This window comes from Hypomesus transpacificus, chromosome 9 (assembly GCF_021917145.1).
Source record: "Hypomesus transpacificus isolate Combined female chromosome 9, fHypTra1, whole genome shotgun sequence".
Taxonomy (NCBI): Eukaryota; Metazoa; Chordata; class Actinopteri; order Osmeriformes; family Osmeridae; genus Hypomesus; species Hypomesus transpacificus.
Genome location: NC_061068.1, coordinates 10,950,184 through 10,969,087, shown reverse-complemented (window position 1 = coordinate 10,969,087; position 18,904 = coordinate 10,950,184). Strand labels below are relative to the sequence as shown.

The following is an 18,904-nucleotide window of genomic DNA, read 5'->3' as shown; positions in this document are numbered from 1 at the left end:
TCTGTAATAATTATCATGACATCCACAGCATGTGTTGATGAATTATCCAATACAGTCATGTACACCTGTCATGTTTTCTTGGTCGGAAAAGCCACTGGTTGGGCAACAAGAGGCGGTGTTAGTCAGCTAGTGCTTTGTCATCATGGTAATGTTGAGATGCTTCCATAATGACGTAGGCTTAGCTGCATTGACCTGACACACAGTAAAAAAATAAAAATAAAAAAGCTGTGATAAGTGGTCTAGTAAGAATTGTAGAAGTGTACAGTTTCCCATGAATGCTAAGTAATGGCTGTCATCTTTTATTATTAAGGTAGGGACCTGCTTATCTGCAGAGACTCATAGTCTGAAGACTATGAGCTCAGTTTTACTCACCTGATACACTTTTCCATGTAATATAAGCTACACTAAAGTGCTTTGCCAATCTGCTAATGTTTCGTCACTAATCCATCATCTTTTTGTATGTACATTCGTGTGTTTGTCCATATTGACCTCACGAAAGATCAAATGAATGTTCAAGGCCACTGTATTTTTAAGAATTTGCTCTTGTGTAAATGTCTGACTGCCATTGCTCGTAATTTTGATTGTGTCGGGGCGCAGTTTTCGAGATCATCACTGACCTCTGTCTTCCAAATATGGATCATGACAGTGATTGGCTAAAGACGTATAGGTGTCGCTCCAGCACACCGGACTTTAAATACTGTTCCTAAAGCATCCTGGAAAGACTTCAGACAGCTTCACATCAAGCAATCAGCATGAGGAAAGTCGGATTGAGCGGTTTTACAAACTTGGCGTTAAAAAATTCTGCGTCTACTGACACGGTAGGATATCATACCCAATGTTTAGACAGTTAAGAAACACTGACAGAAGAAACGTCACATAATATCGTTGTATTAGGCCATATGTATTATTTTGGTGGAGCCTTCAGCTTTAGTAATAACTTTAGTATGTACACTGTTTGGCGTAATATTGTGTATTTTAAAGTGAATAGGTTGGTGTGCTGTTGAGTATGGATTTGGAAGAGTGAAACTGCATGGCAGTTTATCAATACCCACCTAGCAGCCAAATGAGAAATTAATCAAACCACGTATAAAATAAAAACATGTGATATGACACTGAATAAAGACTGGACAGGTACCACTGTGCCCTACTATTGCTTGGGGAAGATTTTGACCCGTAAGATAAGCAATACGTTTATTATTTGCAGTATGTTCAATTTGTATGATCTGTCTGTTTCAGTTGAGGGAGAACAAACAGAAACAAGCCCCTGATGGTAACACAGATGAGAATGTAGAGAGGGGAAACTGGAGCAGTAAGAGCGAGTACTTGTTGTCTATGATTGGCTATGCAGTCGGTCTGGGAAACATATGGAGGTTCCCTTATCTGGCATACAAGAACGGAGGAGGTGAGTGGTGTTCCTACATCTGGTGTTTCTACATTTGGTGTTCCTACATCTGAACCACTAAAGCTTTTCCAAAGTTGGATATGTTGGCACAATTACAGGAGGACGATGACATGGCAATTATTGAACCTCTCTCCCTCCTCTTTCATGTGTATTACCAGGTGCCTTCCTCATCCCTTACTCCATCATGTTGTTTGTCATTGGTATCCCTTTCTTTTTCCTGGAGTGCTCCATTGGCCAGTTCAGCAGCCAAGGGCCCATCAATGTGTGGAGGGCTGTGCCAGCAATGCAGGGTAAGACTGGCAATGCTCAATTCTCCCAATTGTGAAAACTCTGTATTGTAAAAGGAAAAATGAATGTAACCTCACAAGTAACTGGAGTGCATTCTCTCTTTCTCTTTCCCTTTTTTACTTCTCTTTTTCTATCCAGGTGTGGGGATAGCAATGGTGTTATCGAACGTCATTGTAACCATCTACTATAATGTGCTCATAGCCTACTCCCTATTCTACTTGTTTTCTTCCTTCCAGTTTCCTCTGCCTTGGAGTGAATGTTCCAGCAACTGCAGCATCACACCTAAAGGTTCTGTTTAACTTCATGCTCTAAAATTGTTACTCTGAACTGTACTCTACTCAACTGAACTGTCCTGTGCAGTACTATATGCCAGAGTGGGTCTTTATCAATAGCACTGACTTGAAGAAGGTGGTTATCTTAGAAACTTTTTAGGTGGCCAATATCTTTACCCTGTCCCCCTGTGCCCTGTTTGCCTTTGTATAGACATCTGCAATGGGACAGGTGTCAATGAGAGTCTCAACCTGATGCTGGGAATGAATGACACCTGTCATTCAAACAGCAGCACACTAAAGAGTGCTAGTGAAAAATACTGGGAGTGAGTACAATACGCACAAACACACACACACACTACGGTGTATGAAACTGTTGTAGACTGGTGGTGTGTTTGTAAAAAGCTGTCTCAAACTGGTAGCTTAGTTTACCACACTTTCTGAGTAGCTTGTCCCTCCCTCTCTCTCTCTCTCTCTCTCTCTCTCTCTCTCTCTCTCTCTCTCTCTCTCTCTCTCTCTCTCTCTCTCTCTGTCGCTCTGTTTGCCTCTCTGTCTCTGTTTGTCTCTGTCTCTCTCTCTCAGTGAGGTAGTCCTGCAGCGCTCTAGTGGTATAGATGAGACTGGGCCAGTCGTCTGGTACCTGGCCCTCTGTCTGCTGTTGAGCTGGATCCTTGTGGGTGGGGCCATCTACAAAGGTGTCAAGTCTTCTGGGAAAGTGAGTCTGAAGCCAGAGGCCTCAATCTTTTTCAGGCTCCCCCAACCCCTTTCAATAGTGACTATGTCTGCATCTGTGTGTTTTGTTTCTGCTTCCTTTGTCCCCTCTCTCCAAGGTGGTGTATGTCACAGCTACATTCCCCTATGTAGTGCTGTTCATCCTCCTGATCCGAGGTTTGACACTGGAGGGCGCTAAAGACGGGATCGATTTCTACATTGGCTCCAAGTCCAACTTCTCTAAGCTGGCTGAGGCCGAGGTGAGGTTCTACGGGTACTGAACCCTCACCGTTACCTCAGTCCCACTAATCCTGTGGCTGGACACAGGAATCCTGTTGTTATGTAGGCTAGTAAACATGACATAAACATCTGCTTGTCAGCCTGTCAGTATATGTCTGTGTCTGTCTGTGGCAGGTCTGGAAAGATGCAGCATCCCAGATCTTCTTTTCTCTGTCTGCAGCAAATGGTGGAATCATCGCCCTAGCCTCCTATAACAGGTTCAAAAACAATGTGTATACGGACTCCATGGTCGTCTGCCTCATAAACTGTGGTAAGAATTTGGAGCGTGCATAACTAATGTCAGAGATGATTGCAGATAAGATCGTCACTCAGATTTCATGAATGACCAAACTTTGTGTCATCTTCCTCTCCGTGTTGACTTAGCCACAAGTGTGTTTGCCGGCTTTGCCATCTTCTCCATCCTGGGCCACATGGCGTTCATCTATGGGAAGCCTGTGACTGAGGTCGCCCAGGCAGGTTAGGCAAGCCTACTTGATGCCCTCTTACAGAACATGCTGCCCTGGCTTCATCTATTTGTTCCCTGAGTCGTGTGTTTGTGTGTGTGCAGACTTTGGACTGGTCTTCGTCGTGTACCCAGATGCCCTCTCCAAGCTTCCAATCTCTCCTCTGTGGTCCATCCTGTTCTTCGTCATGCTCCTCACCCTGGGACTGGACTCCCAGTTTGCTGGGATAGGTGAGAATGTCTGACCACAATGACAACCAGGAACAAGCTTCGGAGTGCTGTTGTAAAGCCCTGGCCCCTGTCTGTGGTCCTCAGAGGTTCTAACCACTAGCCTCGAGGATGCCTTCCCTCAAGCCCTGAAATCCAAGCGCTCCATCATCTCCGTGGTAACCTGTGCAGCCTTATTCCTGCTGGGCCTACTGTGTGTTACCAGGGTAGGTTCTCCCACACTCCTGGTACTGCCCTCACAAGTCTCTGCAAACTTGTTTCCCAGATACATTTTGTGTATGTGTGTGTGTGTGTGTGTGTGTGTGTGTGTGTGTGTGTGTGTGTGTGTGTGTGTGTGTGTGTGTGTGTGTGTGTGTTTGTGTACAGGGAGGGATCTACTGGGTGACTCTGATTGACCAGTTCTGCGGAGGGTGGGTCCGATTGATGATTGCTCTCCTAGAGGTCCTTGGAGTCATTTACATATACGGTACACCTAGACCGAGAGATGATTATGATAGTGATTAATAGTAGTGGCATAATAAGAAACAAATAAAGATATAAACAATTCATAATGAATGCAAATGACAATTGTGTTTGTGCGTGTCTCTAAAACAAAGGTGGAAACAGATTCATTAAAGACATAGAAATGATGATTGGCACCAAGAGCTTATGGTTCTGGTTTTGGTGGAGATCCTGCTGGTACTTTATTTCCCCCTGTGTCATCACTGTAAGCAATTCATCCATCTATCCATACTGCCTCAAGGTATTCCATTCACTCAAGTTCCCTCCCCCTCAGCCTCTCAGCCCTGACCCAGACTGTTTCTGCTGCAGGTCATTCTGGCCTGGTCTCTGTTCACCTTTGAGGTCCCAACTTATGCAGGTGTACAGTACCCATGGTGGGGCATAGCACTGGGCTGGTGTATCACCGCCTTCTGTCTCATCTGGATCCCGATCATCACTATTTACAAGTTCATCAGAGCATTGGGAGGACCATTGCAGGTGTGAATATGTGTGAGGCTGTAGTCATGTGTTAAACTGTATAAAGAATAGCCTACTGTGTAATTCTTATATATGTTCATCAGGTGTCAAAACTAATTAGTGTATGTATGAATGCAGCGTTTGAAAGAGATTTGTTCTCCGACGGAGGCCTGGGGTCCCTACCTGGAGACTCACCGTGGAGAGCGTTACAAACGAGACATCAACTCCTACAGTCTCCCACAACTGTGAGGTGTGTGTGTGTGTGTGCGTGTGTGTGCAGTGAGACAGACAGACAGATGGACAGAGAGAGACAGAGAGAGACTGTGTGTGTGGAAACTTTCAGGCACACGTCAGACCTTTCTGTTTTACAGTTGTATATGGGGGTTCTGTTGATCAGCACTGAGGGACACATGGCAGGTTTTGTTAAGCATTACTTCCTACCTGTTTCTGTTACTATCATCCTGGCGATGATGATGATGATGATATGTTATTTTTAATGCCTTGATTAAAGTTAGGTTTTATTGTAGTTTGGTTGCAGTGCAATTTATATTGTATATCGTCTTTGTGTATTTTTTGTTCTATATATGTGCTGCCTGTGTATAAATATATCTGTTTGCTTTGTTGTGTTGTTTATGATGATGATCACATAGTCGGTTGTTAGAGATAGAAAAAATATAAATCAATGTTACGTGATGTCAGCAGCCTTGAATAGTTTGTTCTTTTTCACAATAGAGGCACACTCTTCTGGGTTGCTTGAAACTATGTTTATTACAGTCAGATCAGAAATGGTTTACAATTGTTACATGTGGCTGATCTTGTTCTACTGAGGGATCTGAAGGGGAGGTTTAAGCCCAGTTGCAGCAGGAGCAGCTGGCATCAAACACCAGTCCAGCAGCACAGTGCTGGGTGTAGGTCACTCCCTGGCTGCATTCATAGAAGTGGTTCTTGTTGGTGGGGTCTGGGAAGAGACCGTTGGCCTTGCCAGCACAGAAGCCAGATCCTCCAGTGGCACCACCACTACCACCACTGGGTGGGGGCTGGGGAGGAGCTTGGGTTACGGGAGGGAGGGGGTCTGTGCGAGCAGCACAACCTGGACAGGAGAGATTATTAGTCAGGTGTGTGTGTGTGTGTGTGTGTTAGCGTGTGTCTGCATGCATCACCTGCTCCTGTGCCCAGACCGCTCTTTATGGTGTTGATCAGAGGGTATCTGCCCTGGCCGCAGAAGGTGCCACTGAAGTCATCCAGATCCAGACTCCACACCATGGCTCCTCCAAAACCAGCCTGCTTCAGCCATTGGATCTGTGGGGAGGAAGAAGGTTTACAGACATGTATCACATGACCAGCTCCATGTCATGTCAACTCAGTAGTAGTGACACGTGCGCATGATGTAATACCTTGGTCTGGAAGCTCTTGACATTGTCATATCCAACCCACATGTTCTTGCTGTCGTAGGCGTAGGGCACATCCTGGGTAGAGTCCCAAGCCTGGGTGGCCCCCTGCTTCAGGAAGGTGCAGATCTGATAGAAGGTGCAGTGAAAGGGGTTAGATTCTCCATGCTGTAAACACACACACATGCAGTACACAAGCATTCACAACCACCTCCACTTCACACACACACACGTACACATACAGACCTCATAGTAAGCCCAGAAGCCAGCCTGGCGGGTGAAAGTGCCAGCGGGGCCGGGGCCAGCGGAGGGAGCTCCTACTCCAGTGTTGGAGGTGGAAGCGAGGCGGAAGGTGTGGCCGTAGGTTGGGAAACCAACCAGCAGCTTCTCAGCTGGGGCACCATTGCTCTTCCAGTACTTCATGGCGTAGTCCTGAAAACACAAACGCTCACAGTGTTGATGGATCACCTCTATGAATATATTAAGCTTCTGTCAGACAGCGGGAAGTGGACAGAGAAAGAGATAGACAGGAGTTCATCACTCACCACATTGAAGTAGATGAGGTCTCCCTGGTCAGATGGGCCTCTGTACAGAGGGCTGTTCTCCCCAGTGTTCTTTTCCCAGGAGCCATGGAAATCATAGGTCATCACATGGAAGTAGTCCAGCACTCTGACAAAGACAAACTTAAGTTATCACCACAGCACAGTTGATAAAGAAACTTGTGTATCCTGTGCGTGTATGTGTGTGTGTGCGCGTGCAAACTGACTGTCCAATCTGGGCGATCTGGTATCCAGTGTCGATGGTTCCCTTCCCAGCAGACACAGCGGCGGTCAGCATCAGACGGGGGCGGTTGGTACTCTTTCCTTCCTCCACGAATGCGCTCAGCAGTTCCTAAACACAGAGAACAGCAGAACGTGTCAATATTGTATGCATGAATGCACACAATCGATCCCAAAGTAGAAACGTAAGACTTTCGACGAGGATTTATGATGCCTTGCTTCTCTTACTGTAAGGAGGCAGAGGAACATGTAGTGGAGCTGTAGATCTGCAGGAGAGGGGGTCTGACAGTACCTGCATCAAGGTGGTGTAGCGCTGCTTGTCCTCTGGAGGGGAGCCTCGGGAGCCGGGGTATTCCCAGTCAATGTCCAGGCCATCAAACTGGTACTGACGGAGGAACTTGATCACACTGGTGATGAAGGTCTGGCGATTAGCAGCACTGGAGACCATGGCTGTGAACCTGAGGACAGACATGTAGCGTCAGCATTTCGCTCTTCCTAGTTGGGTGCTGGGTTGGAGGCAGGTGCGTGGATAAGAGAAGGAACGCTCAGTCTGGATTTACTTTTGAGTGCCAAAGTTCCATCCTCCGATGGCCAACAGGGTCTTCAGGTTGCTGTTCCTAGAAACACAGAGAACAAAACGGCTCAGAGATTTGTGCACTTTTATGTGGTAGCGTGAGTGTGTGTACATGTGTGTTTAAATATGTGCATGTGCAAACCTATAAATGTGCAAAAGCGTATGGACTTGTGCACTCGTGAGTGTGTGTGTGTGTCTGTGAGTGAGTACTTACTGGTTCTTGAGGGCCTGGAACTGTCCGTAGAGCTTCTCGTCGTCCCACTCGTAGGTCTTGATCTGATTGCTGTCCATGCCAGCAAAGGCATAGATGAGGTGGTCACAGAGACATGGGTCAATGTCAGTAGGGAAATACTTCCCTGCTCCTGGTCGGTACTGTCCCCAGTTAGTGAAATAACAGGAGAGGATGTAGGAGGATCCTAGACAGAGATACAAAGAGATGATGTTGTTGTCGGGGGTAGGGTTAGTGTCAGGGTTTGTGCAGTATTCAGATAAGATAATTACTTGAAAATCCTGGATTGCATGATAAACAAAGGAATATGGTTATGGTCCACTCAAAGGATAGGAACGTGGATGTTCATTGACTTTCGGTAGATGTATTTTACCACGTGATGTCAGTAAATCTTAGAGTGCAATTTGAGCTCAGGTCATAGAGGTATACATTCCAACCCTGTCCTCATTAACAGACTAACCATTATTTTATATTGTACTTACCTAGCTGCACATGCAGCAGGAGAGCCAATCCTACAAAGAGAAGAAGAGTGAGAGAGAAGTATGTTAAAGACAGGTCATGGAGAAATAACAGCATTTAGTCAAAATGAAGAGAAAATGCTCTGGTGTACCGGTATCTGCTTACCAACGCAGATGAGTAGTTTGCCCATGTTGCCTCTGTACATTGGTGTGAGGGCTGGATGAACCTTATATAGCCCAGGCTCCTTCCTCTATCTGTACACCATGTTTGATCTGGCTTCTCCACTGTGGTTGATTCAATAAAAGTCAGCATTCAGCCACATTGATGTTTGTTTTGACCAGAGATTTCCATTGTGTTGTGCCATGAAAACCTGATAAACTTCACACGTCCTTCTGTAATGATATGATTCCTTGCTTATTTAAGATATCACTTTCTAGTGCAAGTTGCTGCCTCTTTTAACATCCCCCACCAACTCTACTTACAATACAGCTTGTTTGGAGTCAGTCCATTTAAGTCCATCATTATTTTGTCAACATATGTAACTATGTATTAAACATGTTGTTACATTTACTAAATGCTTACCTTAATTTGAAAGAGCAATAAACTAATACATTAGTTATGAGTTAGGCCACTGTAAAAACAACCACAGTAATAGACATCCACATCCATTAATTTCCTTTGGGATCCATAAAGTAAATAGAATTGAATTACATGATGGCAGTCTATCCAGAATGAATGTGGAATTACTGTGACCTCTGTTAAGACGCTACAAGGGCTCATTGTCTGGGAGAGGCCAGAAAGTGTCTTGACAGCTGGTGCTGGTGTTTGCTCAGTGGTACCTACTGTAAGTGGTTGTACCTGCCTGCCTTATCATTCAAGAACACATATCAAACCCTCAGTACATAGCTTCAGTATCAGTCCACACACAAACACGTCCTCTATGTAGGGTGGCTTCTGTGGCTTTCAGTGGTTGTTTAATGTCTTTAATGTGTCTTATCCATATATTAAAGCAATAATGATGACACATACAAAATTCGAAATAATTAATTGTTTATGGTCACATATTAAAATCTGAAAATTAAGACACTTTTCAGTCCCCCTCATATATTCAACAAAGGCGGCAAGGTGCTCACATTGTTGCCAGATTGAAAATGGTATCACACCAAAGGCTCACAATCATGTATTTGGAAGATAATTTTCGTACATCTGGCAACACTGAAAAGGCGGTTGACCAATGACAGTTCTCTCTTCGGTCAGAGCTCGCGCAAGAAGGTGGAACGTAAGGGAGATAGCCTACCCTTCCAAAATTTGTAAGGCCGGGCGTAATAATTAGTTTGTCAAAGACCCAGAGAAACACAAATATCCAACGAGGCAAAATCCCGGACGATTTTGGAATCCCTGCCGGACGCATTTTTTAGGTCTCAAAAAGAGGACATGTCCGGGTAAAAAAGGACGTCTGGTCACCCTACTCTATGACACTGACAGGCTGCGTCACATATTGCTCAGTTGGATACCTGCTTACTACCTGTTTTCCTCTCTAGTGTGAACCAGGGTCGGACTGGCCATCTAAAGACTCGTGTGATTTCCCGAACGGCCTGTCAAACAAACGGCCGCTACGGCCACGGCACTATTCAAGAAAAACAAATCCTAATAGCAGACATCCCAAGTCACCCGGAAGGTCTGGGAGTCTCCTGCATTTCAATAGCCGCTCCCTGACGCCGGCAAATGCTATACAATGTCCCGGAAATCGGGGATTTTGTATTTCGACCGAGCGAGAGACTGTGAAATTGTAATTTCTGTTAGAGATAGGTGCATATCGCGCGTCATGACAGCGTTTTTTTTTTTTTTTTTTTTTTTGGGGGGGGGGGGGGGGGGGGGGGGGTGTACGGGCTGGTTGAGGGGGTACTTCATGCATCCGGATCTTAGAGTTAGGTCGGGATTGCGTCCGGAATTGATTTTCTGCAACTTTGGATGTCTGTAATAGTTTACGCTCACTTTTAGGGACAGCCTCAATACCATTCAACTGTTTAACTGGAGCGATCCAAAATCCAAGGGTGGGGGTGGGCATTTCCCCCGTGTAAACTTGAACGGTGCACTTGTCCGTCCATTTTAAAGATCACGATTGGTCAAAAATCAATTGTTTTCCGGGTACAGCCAATTCGTTAGAGCTATTTTAGCTAACATCGTTGTTTCTTTAGCAAAAAAATGGAAAGGAAAAGAAAAGGAGAAGGACAACGGGCACAGCAAGCATATGCTGTACGGACATAAATGCTGCACAATGTAGAAGTATGGAATACATGTTTACGCCGTCAAAAGACGGAGAGAGTTTGCAGCCCGAAGATGCGGCTGTACCAGAGGCGCCCGGTGCAAGTAGCTGTAAGCTGCTGTAATTTCGACATTAGAAAATTCAAATCAATATCATTCCAAACCATATTGTTTTAATTTTTCTTTAAACATTATACATTTGATATTACTGTTAGCCAATATATAGACTAGCCTATACATTTTAAATGAAGTAATAGAAATGGCCAAGAGAAATAGGCACTCATCTAAATATGCACATGTTTTTTGGCTTCAAATAATAAATGTGCTGTGGCTCAAATGCAATTGTCATGATTTTGACACAGGGAAAGAGATGGAGGCTGCTGTGGTGACAGGGTCCAGTGGAGAGACTATGACTGGTACAGCACTAAAACTGTACACAAGAGTCAGTGTGTTAACAGGGTTATTATATGGAAATTAGTTTGTTGAATTGATTGTCATTATTTAATATAGTTAACTGATTATTGTTCTTTTGCAACATCAAATAGCAGATGCAGAAACAGAGACAAGTATGGAAAAAGAAAGTGAGGGAGAAAGTGGAGGGGGGGGGGGGGTAGGGGCGGGCCGGTCTGTGCTTCAAAGTCCCGGGCTGTTTTTCAGTCCCAGTCCGACCCTGTGTGAACATATAAAGTACAACGCTTCCCACTATAGTGTGGTCCCTCTTTATGTGGATTGAGTGGAAATCATGTTGAAGGTGTATCAATGGGAATGTACCTGTTGTGGAAGGATGGCCATTAGTGAAGATATAGACTTGGAGAAGTCTACAGGTCTCCTACTATCTGTATTTTGGCAGCAGCAGTGTCAAACATGACCATCAGAGGCCACTGTTGTCCCATGACCAACTCGGAGCAGGTTATGACATTTTGTCAGTTTCCCACATAGTCCCTTAAATTTGTCATGCAACTACACACCACCTTTTGCTTCTGTATCGTAATGGACTATTATGACCATATTTTATCACCATCCATCTGATTGTCTCCCTCCCTCCATCCCTATCTTTCTATCTCGCTCTCTCATTCTCTCTGCTGCAGGTCATTCTGGCCTGGTCTCTGTTCACCTTCGAGGTCCCAACTTATGCAGGTGTACAGTACCCATGGTGGGGCATAGCACTGGGCTGGTGTATCACTGCCTTCTGTCTCATCTGGATCCCGATCATCACTATTTACAAGTTCATCAGAGCATTGGGAGGACCATTGCAGGTGTGAATATGTGTGAGGCTGTAGTCATGTGTTAAACTGTATAAAGTAAAGCCTACTGTGTAATTCTTATATATGTTCATCAGGTGTCAAAACTAATTAGTGTATGTATGTATGAATGCAGCGTTTGAAAGAGATTTGTTCTCCGACGGAGGCCTGGGGTCCCTACCTGGAGACTCACCGTGGAGAGCGTTACAAACGAGACATCAACTCCTACAGTCTCCCACAACTGTGAGGTGTGTGTGTGTACAGTGAGATCAAGTACAGTGAGTGAATCAACACTGAAACACAACACATTAAAACAACACTGTTTTAATGCCTTGATTTCAGTTAGGTTTTATTGTAGTTTGGTTGCAGTGCAATTTGTATTGTATATCGTCTTTGTGTATTTTTTGTTTTATATATGTGCTGCCTGTGTATGAATACATCTTTTTGCTTTGTTATGTTGTTTATGATGACGATCACATATTCTGTTGTTTGATTTGTGTTTTTTCTATCTCTATGTTACGTGATGTCAGCAGCCTTGAATAGTTTGTTCTTTTTCACAATAGAGGCACACTCTTCTGGGTTGCTTGAAACTATGTTTATTACAGTCAGATCAGAAATGGTTTACAATTGTTACATGTGGCTGATCTTGTTCTACTGAGGGATCTGAAGGGGAGGTTTAAGCCCAGTTGCAGCAGGAGCAGCTGGCATCAAACACCAGTCCAGCAGCACAGTGCTGGGTGTAGGTCACTCCCTGGCTGCATTCATAGAAGTGGTTCTTGTTGGTGGGGTCTGGGAAGAGACTGTTGGCCTTGCCAGCACAGAAGCCAGATCCTCCAGTGGCACCACCACTACCACCACTGGGTGGGGGCTGGGGAGGAGCTTGGGTTACGGGAGGGAGGTGTCTGTGCGAGCAGCACAACCTGGACAGGAGAGATTATTAGTCAGGTGTGTGTGTGTGTGTGTTAGCGTGTGTCTGCATGCATCACCTGCTCCTGTGCCCAGACCGCTCTTTATGGTGTTGATCAGAGGGTATCTGCCCTGGCCGCAGAAGGTGCCACTGAAGTCATCCAGATCCAGAGTCCACACCATGGCTCCTCCAAAACCAGCCTGCTTCAGCCATTGGATCTGTGGGGAGGAAGAAGGTTTACAGACATGTATCACATGACCAGCTCCATGTCATGTCAACTCAGTAGTAGTGACACGTGCGCATGATGTAATACCTTGGTCTGGAAGCTCTTGACATTGTCATATCCAACCCACATGTTCTTGCTGTCGTAGGCGTAGGGCACATCCTGGGTAGAGTCCCAAGCCTGGGTGGCCCCCTGCTTCAGGAAGGTGCAGATCTGATAGAAGGTGCAGTGAAAGGGGTTAGATTCTCCATGCTGTAAACTGGGGAGTCAGATGGCTGAGCGGTGAGGGAGTCGGGCTAGTAATCTGAAGGTTGCCAGTTTGATTCCCAGCCGTGCCAACTGATGTTGTGTCCTTGGGCAAGGCACTTCATCCTACTTGCATCGGGGGGAATGTCCCTGTACTTACTGTAAGTCGTCTGCTAAATGACTAAATGTAAAATGTAAACACACACACATGCAGTACACAAGCATTCACAACCCCCTCCACTTCACACACACACACACACACACACACACACACACACACACACACACACACACATACAGACCTCATAGTAAGCCAAGGAGCCAGCCTGGCGGGTGAAAGTGCCAGCGGGGCCGGGGCCAGCGGAGGGAGCTCCTACTCCAGTGTTGGAGGCGGAAGCGAGGCGGAAGGTGTGGCCGAAGGTTGGGAAACCAACCAGCAGCTTCTCAGCTGGGGCACCATTGCTTTTCCAGTATTTCATGGCGTAGTCCTGAAAACACAAACGCTCACAGTGTTGATGGATCACCTCTATGAATATATTAAGCTTCTGTCAGACAGTGTGGAAGAAATTGCGATTTCCTGTGTTATTCACTAATCAATAGATAATCATTGGACACTAGTTAGTATGTTCTCATGTAATCTTGCCATTAATAAGAGTAGTTGGTGTCTGTCAGGGTTAATAGATGTTCGGGATCAGGAGAAAGTGCTGGCTAAACGTTCCTTGTCATGACTACAAGGAGAGCTCAAATTATGAACTCTCTAGTCTGAGTGGTCATGTGTTGGGAGCTGTGAATCTTTCTCTGAGACTGTTGTAACGTCATTACTGCCTGACTGTCACTATCGATGTTTACATTCTTGTGCCCTGTAAAGATAGTCCTCCGGCCTTCAGAGCGGAGAAAGACATGATTGAGACCTAAGCCTGGTGTTGTGTTGTCATTTATTGTCAGAGGTCTGGTTTTCTCTACCAATCTGCAGATTGATAAATACACAAAAAATCCAGCACTGGGTTGCACCAGCTATGCGTACATTCAAACGTAGCCTAGTTTGAACTACTAATTTAGGTCGGAGTTTACGCGCTACTAACATTTAAGCGTTGCACCAACTTAAAAAGTTCCAACGTATGGAACGTTTTCCTGACATACTTGGCTGTGTAGTGGCACCCACATCAGAATTAAGGGACCCAAAGAAAACGAGAATGACTTTGTGAACAGGAAGGGATACCACTCGATCAACACGCAGATTGAATGTGATGCTGACCTTGTAATTACAAATTCAGTGATCAAATGGCCAGGGGCAAAGCATGACAGCTTCATCCTCAAGCAATCTAGCCTTTGGAGAGATTTTGAGGCTGGACGATACCCCGGGAGGTTGCTAGGAGATTCAGGGTATCCCTTGAGAAAATGGCTTGTGACCCCATACCGAAACCCAGCAAGTGTCAGTGAGCAGCGCTACAATTCAGCACACACCAAGACCAGAAATGTGGTAGAGCGGTGCATAGGTGTTCTGAAGAACCGATGGGCCTGTTTGCACAGAGGTATCCAGCTATATTTTATTCTAACTTCATTGCGTACTTTATTTTAAAGCACTGCAGGCTCTGGATCCTCACATAGCCTTTTATGTCCCAAATGAATACCTACATGCCTTCCCTTTGTCATAGGCATCTTGATGGAGCCTGACAGAGCTGCCGCTGTAACTAGTGCCTGCATTGTCTTACACAACATGGCAATGATGTGGAAAGTACCACTGGTGGAGGAAAGAAATGCAGATGATAGGGGTTACATAGACATTCCCTTCGGTGAGGACAACCTACCAACTGAGGCTACCACTGTCCGGGCCTATCTTACTACATCCTACTTTGGATGAGCTGCTAATAAATAACCTCCCACAAGAATGGGCATGAACAAAAACTGTATATTGCAATAAATTTATTAGATATAGGCCTACTGCAAAACAAGAACTATAGCTAAAACATTGTTCTCAAAATATTTGAAATAAGAAACTGCACAAATAAATTATAATTATCAATAAAAAAATAATTATCAATAGAAATAGTAAAATATTATTATTTATCCATTTATTCTGCCCTAATTAGAGTTGTCTGAATGCTATGGCTCATTTGAAAGTGTGATGACGTATCTCTTTGTTTTAAGATCTTCTTTTAGTGTCAATATTTCTATGTTCAATTGGATCTTTTCAAGCTCCATTTTTTCTTTTTCTGCTTGTATCTTTTCTGTTTCCTGTTTGAGTTTTCAATTTCCGCTTTAAAGAGTTGACATCTCAGTGTGTCAATATTTTCTAGGCTAGGAATATTTTCTAGGCTTCTGTGCTAGGAGTAGGAGGCCTCCTGTTGCCTTTAGCATGCTTGGCTGCTGGTGGTAGGTGGGTGTTGGAGCCACCCTGAGGTGTCTCAAGCAGACATGTTTCTGCAGGTGGGGAGAGAGGTTGTTCGGCTGTATGAGGGGGAGGTGGTGCTGGTGTTGGTGCGAGGGCTGTTGCTGGGAGAGATTTTGGGGAAACTGGTGAGGAGCATCTTCTGCTGTTCCACTCTCAACCCCACATGAAATCCCAATTACTGAGGGGGAGTCCTCACCAACAATGTCCAATACAAGAGAGGAATATGGTCCCATTTCTGGCTTTGGACCACCTCCTGTTGGGACATTTCGTGGAAAGTCCTCAACGGCTTGCATCTTTAAATCACTCCACTTCTTTCTAACTTCCTTGACATCCCTGTGCTCCACTCCTTTCGAATTGATGGTGTCTGTGATGTCCTCCAATATTTGTTGCTTCACTTTATTTGTTACAAAGGTGTTAAATTTGGATTCTAATGGTCCTTTGTTTAGTTTATATTTTGAAAGCAGGATGAGGATTTCTTCATGTGTGAAGTTTTTCTTTCTTGGCCTACGGTCAGACATTGTCAAATTCCTGAAACAGTACAAACTAATGTGTCAACAGCATTAAACTGTTATTAAACTAGATTAACTAAGGTAACTTGACTAACGTAACATTTTGACGGTAACATTATATTGTTGAAAAGCAAATATAACCCAATTTTGGATTAGATGGATAACTTTAAACAATTCTAATTGATAGTCTAACAGTTTGCCAGTGTAGGCCATCATTATGTTTTTGTTATAATGTTACAATTTTGCCTGCCCAGTAATAGAATACAGTAACTACAGCAGGCTACTACTACAGCTTGTTACAATTGTAGCTAACTACTAGCTGTTGCAGCTAGTTACCGTTATGAAACAAGCGAAGCTGGTTTATGCAGAGGACGCGAGACGTAGCGCGACTAGCAAATCGTCATCACGCGTCAGGCACACCCTTCTAATAGAGCGGGGTATATAGCAGGGATTCCAGGTCCCGTATTGCTAGTACGACTCAAACTCTCTCGGCCTCCTGCGGCCTCCACCTCCCCGGCCTCCACCCTTTTGTCTGGTCTTCTTTTTCTTCTTTCTCAGGGGGAATGCTCTTGCTGCTCTCTGCCCGGATGTCGAGACGGTGTCTCCTGAGACACCTTCTTCACACTTTCTTCATCAACAGCGGGAAGTGGACAAAGAAAGAGATAGACAGGAGTTCATCACTCACCACATTGAAGTAGATGTGGTCTCCCTGGTCAGATGGGCCTCTGTACAGAGGGCTGTTCTCCCCAGTGTTCTTTTCCCAGGAGCCATGGAAATCATAGGTCATCACATGGATGTAGTCCAGCACTCTGACAAAGACAAACTTAAGGTATCACCACAGCACACTTGATAAAGAAACTTGTGTATCCTGTGCGTATATGTGTGTGTGCGTGCAAACTGACTGTCCAATCTGGGCGATCTGGTATCCATTGTCGATGATTTCCTTCCCAGCAGACACGGCGGCGGTCAGCATCAGACGGGGGCGGTTGGTACTCTTTCCTTCCTCCACGAATGCGCTCAGCAGTTCCTAAACACAGAGAACAGCAGAACGTGTCAATATTGTATGCTTGAATGCACACAATCGATCCCAAAGTAGAAACGTAAGACTTTCGACGAGGATTTATGATGCCTTGCTTCTCTTACTGTAAGGAGGCAGAGGAACATGTAGTGGAGCTGTAGATCTGCAGGAGAGGGGGTCTGACAGTACCTGCATCAAGGTGGTGTAGCGCTGCTTGTCCTCTGGAGGGGAGCCTCGGGAGCCGGGGTATTCCCAGTCAATGTCCAGGCCATCAAACTGGTACTGACGGAGGAACTTGATCACACTGGTGATGAAGGTCTGGCGATTAGCAGCACTGGAGACCATGGCTGTGAACCTGAGGACAGACATGTAGCGTCAGCATTTCGCTCTTCCTAGTTGGGTGCTGGGTTGGAGGCAGGTGCGTGGATAAGAGAAGGAACGCTCAGTCTGGATTTACTTTTGAGTGCCAAAGTTCCATCCTCCGATGGCCAACAGGGTCTTCAGGTTGCTGTTCCTAGAAACACAGAGAACAAAACGGCTCAGAGATTTGTGCACTTTTATGTGGTAGCGTGAGTGTGTGTACATGTGTGTTTAAATATGTGCATGTGCAAACCTATAAATGTGCAAAAGCGTATGGACTTGTGCACTCGTGAGTGTGTGTGTCTGTGAGTGAGTACTTACTGGTTCTTGAGGGCCTGGAACTGTCCGTAGAGCTTCTCGTCTTCCCACTCGGAGGCTTTGATCTGGTTGCTGTCCATGCCAGCGAAGGCATAGATGAGGTGGTCACAGAGACATGGGTCAATGTCGGTAGGGAAATACTTCCCTGCTCCTGGTCGGTACTGTCCCCAGCTGGTGAAATAACAGGAGAGGATGTAGGAGGATCCTAGACAGAGATACAAAGAGATGATGTTGTTGTCGGGGGTAGGGTTAGTGTCAGGGTTTGTGCAGTATTCAGATAAGATAATTACTTGAAAATCCTGGATTGCATGATAAACAAAGGAATATGGTTATGGTCCACTCAAAGGATAGGAACGTGGATGTTCATTGACTTTCGGTAGATTTATTTTACCACGTGATGTCAGTAAATCTTAGAGTGCAATTTGAGCTCAGGTCATAGAGGTATACATTCCAACCCTGTCCACATTAACAGACTAACCATTATTTTATATTGTACTTACCTAGCTGCACATGCAGCAGGAGAGCCAATCCTACAAAGAGAAGAAGAGTGAGAGAGAAGTATGTTAAAGACAGGTCATGGAGAAATAACAGCATTTAGTCAAAATGAAGAGAAAATGCTCTGGTGTACCGGTATCTGCTTACCAACACAGATGAGTAGTTTACCCATGTTGCCTCTGTACATTGGTGTGAGGGCTGGATGAACCTTATATAGCCCAGGCTCCTTCCTCTATCTGTACACCATGTTTGATCTGGCTTCTCCACTGTGGTTGACTCAATAAAAGTCAGCATTCAGCCACATTGACATTTGTTTTGACCAGAGATTTCCATTGTGTTGTGCCATGAAAACCTGATAAACTTCACACGTCCTTCTGTAATAATATAATTTCTTGCTTATTTAAGATATCACTTTCTAGTGCAAGTTGCTGCCTCTTTTAACATCCCCCACCAACTCCACTTACAATACAGCTTGTTTGGGGTCAGTCCATTTAAGTCCATCATTATTTTGTCAACATATGTAACTATGTATTAAACATGTTGTTACATTTACTAAATGCTTACCTTAATTTGTAAGAGCAATAAATTAAAACATTAGTTATGAGTTACGCCACTGTAACAACAACCACATAGACATCAACATCCATGAATTTCCTTTGGGATCCATAAAGTAAATAGAATTGAATTACATGATGGCAGTCTATCCAGAATGAATGTGCAAGTCATTACTGTGACCTCTGTTAAGACGCTACAAGGGCTCATTGTCTGGGAGAGGCCAGAAAGTGTCTGACAGCTGGTGCTGGTGTTTGCTCAGTGGTACCTACTGTAAGTGGTTGTACCTGCCTGCCTTATCATTTAAGAACACATATCAAACCCTCAGTACATAGCTGCAGTATCAGTCCAC

At 44.9% G+C, this 18,904-nt stretch overlaps 2 protein-coding genes and 1 pseudogene across 4 annotated transcripts; 1 reads left to right on the top strand and 2 right to left on the bottom strand.

Annotated features, from left to right (window-relative positions):
- Positions 1-699: 699 nt before the first annotated feature.
- On the top strand, positions 700-16,393 carry slc6a14 (solute carrier family 6 member 14). 3 transcript variants are annotated; one of them, XM_047026077.1, is made up of 16 exons: positions 700-818; positions 1,237-1,402; positions 1,561-1,692; positions 1,829-1,978; positions 2,174-2,285; positions 2,542-2,674; positions 2,790-2,930; positions 3,085-3,220; positions 3,334-3,426; positions 3,518-3,643; positions 3,728-3,846; positions 4,007-4,106; positions 4,237-4,346; positions 11,380-11,547; positions 11,669-11,780; positions 16,368-16,393. In XM_047026077.1, the coding sequence occupies exons 1-15, from the start codon at positions 753-755 to the stop codon at positions 11,777-11,779; spliced, it is 1,863 nt and encodes a 620-aa protein (XP_046882033.1). In that variant the 5' UTR covers positions 700-752; the 3' UTR covers position 11,780; positions 16,368-16,393. The 3 variants fall into 3 exon arrangements, with proteins under 3 accessions (XP_046882033.1, XP_046882032.1, XP_046882034.1); XM_047026076.1 differs by lacking the exons at positions 11,380-11,547; positions 11,669-11,780; positions 16,368-16,393 and adding exons at positions 4,451-4,618; positions 4,736-4,847; positions 11,781-12,009; XM_047026078.1 differs by lacking the exons at positions 11,669-11,780; positions 16,368-16,393 and having other exon boundaries at positions 4,237-4,450; positions 11,380-11,522.
- Positions 5,346-8,266, bottom strand: LOC124471560 (acidic mammalian chitinase-like). The gene is made up of 11 exons (XM_047026110.1): positions 8,192-8,266; positions 8,050-8,079; positions 7,553-7,754; positions 7,325-7,381; positions 7,057-7,222; positions 6,752-6,876; positions 6,531-6,654; positions 6,232-6,417; positions 5,992-6,114; positions 5,758-5,896; positions 5,346-5,687 (listed from the first exon to the last, which is right to left on the bottom strand). Exons 1-11 carry the CDS (start codon positions 8,229-8,231, stop codon positions 5,443-5,445), a joined length of 1,437 nt encoding a protein of 478 aa, XP_046882066.1. The 5' UTR covers positions 8,232-8,266; the 3' UTR covers positions 5,346-5,442.
- LOC124471561 lies at positions 12,112-18,308 on the bottom strand (annotated as a pseudogene).
- Between the last annotated feature and the right edge of the window lie 596 nt (positions 18,309-18,904).